Raw genomic sequence first — 12724 nt, 5'->3', positions numbered from 1 at the left:
AAAACACAGCAAAATCTTCAATACTTATACACATTTTCCAGTCACTATGTGTTTTGTTTTTGTATTTTTCTTATTTGGGATATTGTGTTCCCTTAAATTCTCAGTGCCAATATGTGCATACATCTTTTCTCAGGTGCCAAGTATCAACCAAGACAAGGCCCAAACTAGGCCACACGTACTTGTCAGTTACTGTTATGATCAGTCTGAAGTATGTTCATGAAACAATCTACCATAAAGGTCCTTCACACAAGGAGAAATCCAATTTGGCAGTGTACCTGCAGAACATAATGGAAAGATAGGTAATCACACCTCACTGCTTATGCCAGCAAATATTTTAATCTTTAGTAATGCGCAACAATCTTTTTTTTGCAAAAATGCATGTCAAGGCGTTTTGAGCAAATGCAGAGTGTATAAAAGTGGTGACTGTAGACGCAGTCTTTGTACAAGGCAATCATGGGCAAAGTACTGTTTGTGACGGGTAAGTAGTTATGGTGAAAGCTCAATGCATCCAACGTATGCATAACAAAATGTAATCTGTGTCTTCTCTTTCCATAGCTCTAGCCCTGCTGCTGCATGCACAGCTTGGTAAGTGGACTCCAAAACACAAACTCTTAGTAGGCTTGGGACGGGGTCTCAAATGAACTCAATTGTGGTCCATAGACCAAGTACAGTACAGATGTAGGATTGTAATTTGTGCCAGTTTGCTACAGCAGAAAAATAGTCCTGCAGCAACAGGAAATTTGAATTATTATGTGGATTATAATTAATTGAAATTGTGTAGCGGTTGATGCATTTTTTTGCAAGGGAAAATCAAGTCTGAAATTTCTAAGTGGAAATTACAAACTTCAGAAGCCTTTTTAAACCTCAAATACAGTATATGTTTTACATTTCCTGCAACAGGGTGATCAAATTAAGATCCTACATCTGTACTTTACTAATTATGGGACAATAGAATATGTAAACTAAGTGGATTATGAGACTATTGTTGAAAATAAAGTAATTAAAACCTATAAACGAGTGAACGACAGCAAATATCAAACCATTCATATCTGCTTTTAACTTGTTTTCTCAGGATCCTCCTACATTTTGTCATGCTACTTCACAAACTGGGCACAGTACAGACCACCCCCCACCATTTACATGCCCAATGACATTGACCCATGTCTGTGTACCCATCTTCTCTATGCCTTCGCCACCATGAAGAACAACGAACTGGCCACCTTTGAGTGGAATGACGTAGAGCTCTATAGCCAGTTCAACGGCCTGAAGAACCAGTGAGCCCCTACTGAGAAACGAACACCTCATGAGATTCACCTCATGAGATTGTGTCAAGAGAGACAAATGTTATCAATTTACTACTTTATTTTTTCTTTATATGGAATAACATATTGTATTTCAACAGGAATGGCAACCTGAAGACTCTTCTGTCTGTTGGAGGATGGAACTTCGGCTCTTCTGGGTAAGATGATCTGCTATATCTGTTTGCATACTCTCCTCTCCATAAGGGCAATCAGTGTCTCTCTATTTCCCTCTATTTCTCTCTATAGATCACCAGTAGCTTGGCTTCCATCCAATTGGCGACAGATTTTCATGCGAATATTCAAAAATTGGCATGAAGAAAATATGCACATTTTCCCTGCAGTTGTGTGTTTCCACCAAACAGACGTGTTACAGATAAAATCTGTGCGTGATGACGTAGTCACCTGTAGCTCAGTTGGTAGAGCATGGCGCTTGCAACGCCAGGGTTGTGGGTTCGTTTCCCACGGGGGGCCAGTATGAAAATGTATGCACTCACTAACTGTAAGTTGCTCTGGATAAGAGCGTCATCTAAATGACTAAAATGTAAAAAATGTAGTGCACACAAGATGTACTTTTTCGCTTAAGTTTTCATGAACCTAATACAACTCTGTTTCCATTGCATTATCGACTCTACTGATAGTTTTGTCACAAAAACGGTTAAATACCAAATGTGCCTACTCTGGTCTTGGCATGTGCGCTCTAGCCAACAGCTCGCAGATAGGCCTAGTTCGGGTAGGCTGTGTGGGTAGGCTAGTCTATATGATGAGATTATTATGGATAAGAGCATCGATCATCCTGTCACTAGAATAATTCCCTCGATATTTATTGAAAGGACCATCAAACTCATCACTGTGCACTTTCACCACCCTGTGAAGTTCATCATAATTTCTTTAATCTGTAGCCTAATAAACTGCATGGTTTCCCGAGTCGTAGTGGGAGGACCACACACCATGTAATCGCGTGACTCCCAAGTTTACTTCGACATGATGGTCATTATATTAATATTTGAGCATAAAGGCGTTTCTACCACCATTTCTCGCAAAAAATAATTTGACCGATGCAAAATTATTCCACCATGTCAAACGAACAAATTATCTGTAGGCATTTATAATTTTTTTGGGAAACGTACTGTTTCCATCACAGCTGTCATGATTTTTTTTTTTTAAATAAGGTATGACTTTACTCGCATAAAAACTGTGTATGGTTAGAGTCATTCTATTTCCCCATCAGATTCTCTGCCATGGTGGCCAGCCCCACCAACCGCCAGACCTTCATCAACTCTGTGATAGTGTTTCTGAGGAAGTATGAGTTTGATGGTCTGGACATCGACTGGGAGTACCCAGCCAACAGAGGGAGCCCTCCTCAGGATCAGCAGCTCTACTCTGTTCTTGTGGAGGTAAAGTTGACTAAACACTCTGTTTTCTGAAGATCTGCAGTAAAGATTTCCCAGGTGTCAGAACAACAATAAAACAACTGAGAGAGTTGAATGTTTTTCTGTTGCAATAGTTATTGAGTAAATAGTAAAGCCCTAATACTGTATGTGTTGATAACAGGAAATGAGGGCAGCCTTTGAGAAGGAGGCTAAGCAGACCAACAAGGCCCGTCTCCTGCTGTCTGCTGCTGTCTCCGGTGGAAGGGATACCATCAACTCTGCCTACGAAATCCCCAAGCTTGGACAGTAGGCATCATCCACTCTGTAGTGGCCTATCTACTGTACTCTGTAGCCTGTATACTGCCATACAGTCACTGTCTTTCTCAAAAAGATATTACTGCTATTCAGGCTATGATACTGACCATATAATAACAGTTTGCCACTTTTGCCACCTCTAGGGCCTTGGACATGATCAATGTCATGTCATATGACTTCCACGGCTCCTGGGATCCGTTCACTGGAGAGTGCAGCCCCCTGTACAAGAGCCCTTTTGACAGTGGTGACTTCATCTACTTCAGTGTGGTGAGTAGGTCAGGACAAGGGTGGATGGCTGTTTGTGGGTGTGATGAGTCTGCTGAAGAGCGACGTTAACCCAGCAGGCAGCAAACACTAATATATGAAGCTATTGTGTTCCAGGACTATGCTATGAACTACTGGAAGAACCATGGAGCCCCAGCAGAGAAACTGATGGTTGGGTTCCCCACCTACGGCAACTCATTCACCCTGAAGAACGCAGCTAACAACGGAATCGGAGCATCTATCGCCGGGGCTGGAACTCCTGGCAAATATACACAGGAGGCTGGAGAGCTGGCTTACTTTGAGGTACTTTAAATGGTGATATTTATTTCTTACATCATAAAAAGTGAATTCTAACTGTTGAGGGCCTCCTTATGGTCTGGTTTCAATTGTATCTCAACTTCGACTCAACTGGTTGCTTCTTATTTGATGGCTTTATCATAACAAGGGAAATTATACTGAACAAAAATATGAACGCAACATGCAACAATTTCATTGATTTTACTGAGTTACAGTTCATATGAGGAAATCAGTCAATTTAAATAAATAAATTAAGGCCCTAATCTATGGATTTCACATGACTGGGAATACAGATATGCATCTGTTGGTCACAGATACCTTTAAAAAATGGGCCTCACAATGGGCCTCAGGACCTTGTCACAGTATTTTTGTGCATTCAAATTGCCATCGATAAAATGCAATTGTGTTCGTTGTCTGAAGCTTATGCCTGCCCATACCATAACCCCACCGCCATCATGGGGCACTCTGTTCACAACATTGACATCAGCAAACCGCTCGCCCACACAATGCCATACACGTGGTCTGCGGTTGTGAGGCCGGTTAGACGTACTGCCAAATTCTCTAAAATGACGTTGGAGTTGATTTATGGTAGAGAAATGAACATTCCTGCAATCAGCATGCCAATTGCACGCTCCCTCAAAACTTCAGACATCTGTGGCATTGTGTTGTGTGACAAAACTGCAAATTTTAGAGTGGTCTTTTATTGTCCACAGCACAAGGTGCACCTGTGTAATGATCATTCTGTTTAGTCAGCTTCTTGATATGCCACACCTGTCAGGTGGATGGATTATCTTGGCAAAGGAGAAATGCTCACTAACAGGGATGTAAACACATTTGTGCACACAATTTGAGAGAAATAAGCTTTTTGTGCGTATGGAACCTTTCTGGGATCTTTTATTTCAGCTCATGAAACATAGGACCAACACTTGACATGTTGCGTTTATATTTTTGTTCAGTGTACTTTCAAGAACAATAAAAGAAAGGGATGACTCTTGATGGAGAGAGGCATCAGTTTTGTTGGCTGTTGTCTATTCCCTGTGTTTTTATGTATCACAGATCTGTGGGTTTTTGAAAGACGGAGCCACAGAGGTTTGGGACGCAGCACAGGACGTGCCGTATGCCTACAAAGGAACCCAGTGGGTGGGCTATGACAATGTCAAGAGCTTCGGGATCAAGGTAAGAACAATACAATAAAAAATGGAGTATTTGTTGCAATGTGAAACTACTTTTCATTAAGCATTATGGTGACATACACTGAGTGTACAAAACATTAGGAATGCCATCTTTCCATGGCATAGACTGACCAGGTGAATCCAGGTGAAAACTATGATCCCTTATTGATGTCACTTGTTAAATCCACTTCAATCAGTGTAGAAGAAGGGGAGGAGACAGATTATAGAAGGATTTGTAAGCCTTGAGACAATTGAGACATGGATTGTGTATGTGTGCCATTCAGAGGGTGAATGGGCAAGACAAAATATGTATTTGAATGGGGTATGGTGGTAGGTGCCAGGTGCACCGGTTTGACTGTGTCAAGAACTACAATGGTGCTGGGTTTTTCACGCTCAACAGTTTCTGTGTGTATCAAGAATGGTCCACCACCCAAAGGACATCCAGCCAACTTGACACAACTGTGGGAAGCATTGGAGTCAACATGGGCCAGCATCCCTGTGGAACTCTTTCATCATCTAGTAGAGTCCATGCCCTGACGAATAGAGGCTGTTCTGAGGGCAAAAGGGGGTGCAACTCAATATTAGGAAGGTGTTCTTCATGTTTTGTACACTCAGTGTATAAAGATTGAGTGGAGAGACTAGATCAAACAGTCTGCTAAATGTGTTTCCACCACACAATCCACTAAACAAATAAATTCATCACACACTACAGTATCAATATTGCACTGCACATGAATGTGCATTTATAACATGGAAATGATTAGTGTGGCTGCTCTCTAGTGATTACCATGTAGTAGTGCATCAAGTTGTTAAACTGGTTTTCTCTGCATGTGTTGACCACTGTAAAAATGTTGCGTCTTTTTGCCAGCTAACATTTAAAGTTGTGCCTCTTGCTGTCTATAGGCAGTCGTGGAAAAAGTACTAAATTGTCATACTTGAGTAAAAGTAAAGATACCTTAATAGAAAATGACTCAAGTAAAAGTCAGCAAGTAAAATACTACTTGAGTAAAAGTCTAAAAGTATCTGGTTTTAAATGTACTTAAGTACAGTGGTGAAAAAAGTACTCAATTGTCATAATTTAGTAAAAAGTAAATGCTATACATCAAAATTCATTTTTAAGCAAACCAGATGGCAACATTTTCTAGTTTATATTTATTTACGGACAGCAGGGGCACACTCCAACACTCAGACATAATTTACAAATGCAGTATTTGTGTTTAGTGAGTCCGCCAGATCAGAGGCAGTACACGCTGCGCACAGACATCAATTCAACGTCTATTCCACGTTGGTTCAACGTAATTTCATTGAACTGACATGGAACAAACATTGATTCAACCAGTGCGTGCCCAGTGGGTAGGGATGGACCGTATTGCTCTCCTGTCTAAGCAATCAAAATGTAACAAGTACTTTTGGGTGTCAGGGGAAATGTATGGGACTAAAAAGTATATATGTTCTTTAGGAATGTAGTGGAGTAAAAGTAAAAGTAATAAAAAATATTAATAGTAAAGTAAAGATACCCCCCAAAAACTAAAGTAGTACTTCAAAGTATTTTTACTTAGTTACTTTACACCATTGTCTGTAGGTTGACTGGCTGAAGAAGAACAACTTTGGAGGAGCCATGGTCTGGACTCTTGATATGGATGACTACACCGGCACCTACTGTGGTCAGGGAAAATATCCTCTCATCAACGTCCTCAAGAAAGGCCTCAATCTGGAATCAGCATGTAAGGACCTGCACACTATATTGGGTTCAATAACAGAAATGTATGACTTCTTTGACTGCTGTGCTACAGAATTATATCAAACACCTAAAATATGTCCTTTCAATTCATGATGATTTTTGACCCATTTCAGCTTGCAATCCCCCTGCAACTCCCCTGCCCGCCATTAAGGGATCTACCAATGGAGGTGATGATGGTGGTGACTCTGGAAGCAGCTCCAGCGGAGGCAGTTCCAGTGGAGGCAGCTCCAGCGGAGGCAGTTCCAGTGGAGGCAGCTCCAGCGGTGGGAACCCCGGTGGGACCAGTGGCATGGACAGTGACTTCTGTGTTGGCAAGGCCGCCGGGATGTACGCTGACCCCAAGAACAAGAACCAGTTCTACAACTGCAGTCAGGGCATGACCTACTTCCAGTACTGTGCTACTGGCCTGGTCTTCGACACCGCATGCTCTTGCTGCAACTGGCCCTAACGTCCCTGTTTCAGAATGACAGGCTACATTTCAAGGGTGGAAGGTCTCCCTCCATTTTAGAACTGGAGGCCTCCCCTTTTGAGTATATATCCTACATTATATTTCAGATAGCAATAAAAAAAACTACTTAATTCAATAAATTGTTCTAAAAGGTTTTGAATTCATCCCCTTCTTGTGATCAACTATTAATGAAAGCAACATTTGTTCAGTCTTATGTTGAAATAAAAAAGTAGTCATTCAACTCATGTTCACATTTTTGAAAACATTTTAATATTGTGACAATGCATACCAATCCAAATGTCTTGAAAATAAAGCACATTATTATCATATACTGTAACATAACTACCCCTTGCTCACACTCTTATTACACAGTCATTATCTATAGGGGCTTTAAACAGAAGGTAGCATTAGCATATCTAAAAGGATGATGATGATTGGAATAAGAAGCAGTAGCAGCCTTTTCAGGAAGGAAAAAAGGAGGGACTAAATCATTTGGAATATATTAATAACTTAAACATGACTTATTCACTCCTCTGGCTATTGCAGGATGGCTAAAACATTACACAGGTCCTGGTACTGTATGTATTTATCTTCACTAACAGCGTGTTTTCTTCCTCGTCACATTGTTGGTCAATAACAATACTGGGCACCAAATGGCCCCAGCTACATATCCTCTCAGCTGCTCTCCTTCTGTTCTGTTTTACTGTCTACTACTGCTGCTGCTGCTGGTAGTGCTGGTGGGAGCTCCTCCACCATGGCTGACTTCATTGAGGTTCCTGTGGGGGGAGAAAGGTTAGCCTGTTAATAGATGGGTTACAGATAAATTATGTACTTTTTCCTCTATGTATGTTCAACTGTGATATGGCTGAGGTGGTCCTAGTACCAGTGAGGTAGTTCCTGTGCATGCGATGGAAGAACAGCAGCCCGAAGAAGAGGATGGAGCCGATACAGCCAATGATCATGCCACAGAGCAGGAAACTATAGCTGCCTTCACTCTGGATGATCTGGAGGACGCAAGGCACAATATTAGACTGTTTATCTACCTCTTGCTCTATCTTCCTCTCTCTTTCACATATACTATGTCTCTGTGCAGTCTTACCGATCCAACAAGGACTTGCATGACCATTTCTCCCATCCCAGCACTTGTTACCAGAACTGACGTTGCACATCCTGCCAAGAGAGAAAAGAGAAGCTGAGTAAGACACTCAGAGAGACGATATAGTACCGCATCATAATTTATCATACCACTCTATTACTGAGTCATTACTGTGTTATTACTGAGTCATTGACACTTATTGTGCTGGCGATTGATGAATGTACCTTGGTAGTCCAGGATGTCCTCAGTGTAAGCCAGCATACAGGGGAAGATGCTGCTGAGGAACAGGCCCAGTAGAGTGGTCCCAACAAACAGGAATATACTGCTGGTGTAGAGGACGAGCAGCAACAACACTGTGACAATGACACCAGCCTGCAGAGATTAAGAAAGACTTCAGTTGGATATATAGACAATCAATTATTGAGACAACTGTCCATTTAAATATAAACATATTGGAATTGAAAGACAATTAAGCTTTTATTACACACCTTCATTAACATTAATTAATTTCCCTTAGGGATTAATACAATATTCTATAATTGGCATTACCAGATTAATGATGAGCAGTCGAACGGGCTGGAAGCGGAAGGTGAGAGGGATGGACACCAGACGTCCTGCAGTAATGGCTGCCCAGAAGATACTAACCAGGTATCCCGCGGTCTTATTAGGTAGAGAAATGGGGGGAGACACTGCATATGTGTACACAAAGCCTGCATACGCACCCTAGGAATAGAAAGTGGAGGTCCACAGATTAATCCATTGCTGCATACATACACTAAAATGGAGCAGACTGCATAGTTATAACAGAATCTGTGCCACTCACCACAATGCCATCGGTCATGAACAGGACCATTCCGCCAACGATATGAATCCCAAAGAAGGACACAGGCAACTCGCGCAGGTTGTTATTCTGACAGCAGCTGAATATATCCCCATGACCTGCAAACCCCCAAGAGAAACATTAGGAGGGTCATAAACCACTTGGCTAGTACAGTAGGTGTGAATCTTCAACTGATCCTAACTCTGAGACTTTGATGTGATAGATTCCCATACATGAGATCCAAGTATTATCATTCTCCAATTATCTTGGTTATACTGTCATCTTATAGAGGAAATGAGGAGTTCAGATCAGATCTGAAACATTATGTTTTGTACTTTACCTCCTCCCTCCTCCTGGTCTTTAGGTTCTGTGTCAGGCCCCTCGGCCCCCTGGTTCTCCATGGCCAGCTCGTCTTTGTCCAGCAAACGAGGGGTGGTGCTGAGGCAGCAGGGGATCAACTGCTCCTGGTACATCAGGAATAACACTGCCATTGGCACTGGCAGCTGGGAGAGGAAAATATAATTCAAATGATATATAATTTAATCAAAGCCTTTGCAATAATCAATCAACATTATTACGTTTGGAGTGAGCGGAATTAATATTAGGGCGTTATGCTAGAGCTTACACACTGTATTTCACCTCACTATGCTTTTCCAAGATCTTACATTGATCATTGCCATGATCCAGAAGGCGTAGGACACAATGGACTCCTCTGGCTCCTCCGCTAAGGGCAGGTGGTCCACGGACACGTTGTGCATCACAATGGGGCTGTTCCTCAGCGTGTTCCTAAAGTGGTGCATGATCTGGGTCACATTTTCTGTTATGTTCCCCACCCTGCAGCCTGTCTCAGACAGGAAGGGATCAGCAATCAGAGGGCTCACCAGTGCCCCGAACCCAATGAAGAAGTGGAGGGCCTGCAAAAACAACAAACTGTGATGTACGGAAAAAAGTTTTCTATCATTCTTTCATTCTAAATATAATGCACTTTGGGTATATTCTGAATGCTGAACTGAACTGGGCATAGTTTCTCTCTCACCTGGAGAAAGACAGCCGAGTCCTTCTGATATATGGCAACCAGCTGGATGTTGGCGATGGTGTCGATGATGCCCATGGCCAGACCGGACATAGCCATGGCGATAGCCAGCAGCAGCACATTATGGCAGAGGGGGATGATGGCAAATATTACAGAGATGAGTAGCGAGGACAGGAACAGTGCAGCTAGAGCACTGAACAACCTTTGGGAGAGAGGGGAAGAGTTATTACTTACTAGAGATAACATACACACATACTAGAGGTTTGAATGGCTCAAACATTGAACAAGATGTTAGCCAACACTATGATTGAAATATGCAAAGGGGTGCTGGCTAGGGGCTCACTTTTGATAGAATAGGCTACAGAGATCATTGCCAACTGATGCATACACAGAGCCTCACACCTCACACAAGGGCTCTACACAGTAATTTCACAGACTAAGGAGCTCTGTTTGCGTTGTGTTAAAAACAATCAGCACCTAGAACTACGTAGAGAGCTACGCAAACAAACTGCAGATCCGTTGCGTTGACTGTGTAGAGCCCTTTAAATTCAAGCTATCTTTTTGTAATTCATTGGTTTAAAGTGAGAAATTCAAGTAACACAGTTCTGCCAAAATCCATGTCAAGATGAATACTGTGTGAGCAGAAATGTGCTCTCAGAAAATCAAACTATCTTGTATATATAGTCTGAGAATTGCAAACATGTAAGATATATTCTTCGGGCTGGATCTCCATAAAATGCTTCACTACACTCTTAGAAAAAAGGGTTCCTAAAGGGTTCTGCGGCTGTCCCCATAAGAGAGCCCTTTTTGGTTCCAGGTAGAACTATTTTGGGTTCCATGTAGAACCCTCTGTGGAAAGGGTTCTACATGGAACCCAAAACGGTTCTACATGGAACCAAAAGGGATTCTTCAAAGGTTTCTCCTATGGGGACAGCCGAAGAACCCTTTTTGGTTCTAGATAGCACCTTTTTTTCTAAGAGTGTAGGGTTGTACATTATAGATTCCGGGAATCCTCCAACCGGGATTTCAGGAAAACTAAATCATATTTTTTGAAAGTTCCCGGAATTTTGCAACCCTATGCTTCACACAGGGATCAGAGATCTGTTTGAATAGTCAGTCACGTTTTCTTGAAGAGCCCTCCGATAGAGCTGCCGATGAGCAGGCAGAACTGCTGGGAGAAGAACACCCAGGTGATCTGGCTCAGTGTAGACTGGGTTTGACATCGCAAGTCCAATATGGTAGGTCCCAGGAAGGCTATACACAGCCCAAAACTGAAGAACACACTCCAGTATGTACAGGTGTGGTGAAAGTTCCTTTTAAAAAGTGTTATAATCCGCTCTTCTATAAACATTATTGTTCCACAAGCTTCAGAAATTCAAGTTGAGAAATTATGAACAAGTCAGTCCACAAGTTTGCAAAGAGATGGGGATTCAGACTAAATTGTCCAGTAGTAGACCTAACTAGCGTTTATGTTATTTGGTGCCCAGTCAACAGTATGGTAAGTAACTACTCTGTCTCTACCTGCTGAAGGTCTTGTAGTATACTATTTGAGGGATTCGCTCTCTTTTAAAGCTTTTCAAGGCAGAGTTCCCACCTAAATTACTTAACTGAAAGGATGTCCTTTGTAGTTAATGGGTAGGGGAGATTCTATGGACATTGGGTCTATTTCAAGTGTCAATGATTTGCTGTTAAGTGTCGAACTGTGTCAAAGTTATATTTGAAAGCTAACTATTGTCTTATCGTGTCCCTCCATTCATTCATTTCGGTCCGGAAATGACACAGGATGAAAGGGTGCCTTGGCTTCCCTTGGTGCCATTATGGAGTTGTATCACCAAGAGGGCTTAGGGGATCTAACCTGTGCAGGGCCCAATGTAACTTCCCATAGATGTAAAAGCATCATACTTAATATATTATTAGAACATAACTTCAAAGGACTCCAACATGCTCTTGATCATTTATATGGCAGATTATCCTCTTCCTTTACAAGGGTTCGTGATCGAAGACTTTCTTTGTTTGGGCGGCCAGGGAAAAGTACTGGTGATGAGAGTCAAGGTGGGGAAAATGATTATCTCAAGTCATTGACAAAGTGTCACTTATACCTGCTGTCAGTTGTATATTTAAAATGGCAGACTTTGGGAATGACTCCCTGGCTAAATATAGGTTAAATAAACTATACCAACATGAACTTGTTTGCAGGTCTAAAGTCCAGGAGGTTGACTGGGGTTGGAGTATAGGAGGATGTGCATCATACAACACCACTAGTTTTATATTGCCTTACATTTGTTGTAAAACTTCAACCATGACAGGAAGAGAAAATTGGTTAACAGCAGGGATGTCCCAAGACTTGTCTTGGTGAGCGTCTTGGTTTGCTGGCTTACAGCTCATCCCTGAATTGATTTACTGAGGCTAGTGGCCAGTTATGGATTTCCGGGTCACAACAGGGTCAAGGAGTAGGAATGGGGACCAAGAAATGGTAGCAATTCGAAGAATCACAACCATTTATTGAATCCTATTCCTTGCCCCCGCAGTGAACTGGAAATCCAGCCGTCCAACACCCAACCATTTACCATATTGCACCCAGGCCAGTATCCTCCACATAGATGCTAAACACAACAACGTTCATGTAATTTGGAAGAGAGTATTTATGCTGCACATTCACTATACATTCATGCTGCAATATGCTACATATGCTTCATATCCTTGTGAAAGGATAAATATACACAGTGCCTTCGGAAAGTATTCAGACCCCTTGGCTTTTTCCACATTTAGCCTTATTCTAAAATTGATTAAAAAATAAATACAAATAAAACATCTGCACATAATACCCCATAATGACAAAGCAAAAACAGGATTTTAGAAAAAGTTGC

The 12724-nt window shown here is 41.8% G+C and overlaps 2 protein-coding genes across 2 annotated transcripts; one reads left to right on the top strand and one right to left on the bottom strand.

Annotated features, from left to right (window-relative positions):
* Nucleotides 1-444: 444 nt before the first annotated feature.
* On the top strand, nucleotides 445-7009 carry LOC311148312 (acidic mammalian chitinase-like). Its single transcript, XM_084185234.1, has 11 exons — nucleotides 445-478; nucleotides 556-585; nucleotides 1073-1274; nucleotides 1403-1459; nucleotides 2530-2695; nucleotides 2853-2977; nucleotides 3130-3253; nucleotides 3368-3553; nucleotides 4604-4723; nucleotides 6302-6443; nucleotides 6574-7009. The coding sequence occupies exons 1-11, from the start codon at nucleotides 454-456 to the stop codon at nucleotides 6906-6908; spliced, it is 1512 nt and encodes a 503-aa protein (XP_084041360.1). The 5' UTR covers nucleotides 445-453; the 3' UTR covers nucleotides 6909-7009.
* Nucleotides 7010-7450: 441 nt separating this feature from the next.
* Nucleotides 7451-11208, bottom strand: mfsd4ab (major facilitator superfamily domain containing 4Ab; the record flags this gene model as incomplete). The annotated part of the gene is made up of 10 exons (XM_084185227.1): nucleotides 7451-7684; nucleotides 7792-7912; nucleotides 8008-8078; nucleotides 8229-8376; nucleotides 8554-8727; nucleotides 8828-8943; nucleotides 9165-9327; nucleotides 9490-9738; nucleotides 9861-10059; nucleotides 10979-11208. The coding sequence occupies 10 exons, from the start codon at nucleotides 11206-11208 to the stop codon at nucleotides 7584-7586; spliced, it is 1572 nt and encodes a 523-aa protein (XP_084041353.1). The 3' UTR covers nucleotides 7451-7583.
* Between the last annotated feature and the right edge of the window lie 1516 nt (nucleotides 11209-12724).

The sequence above is a fragment of the Coregonus lavaretus genome (assembly GCF_964263955.1).
Source record: "Coregonus lavaretus genome assembly, chromosome: 20".
Taxonomy (NCBI): Eukaryota; Metazoa; Chordata; class Actinopteri; order Salmoniformes; family Salmonidae; genus Coregonus; species Coregonus lavaretus.
The sequence above is the reverse complement of the archived record's forward strand: the minus strand, read 5'-3'. Positions and strand labels throughout refer to the sequence as shown.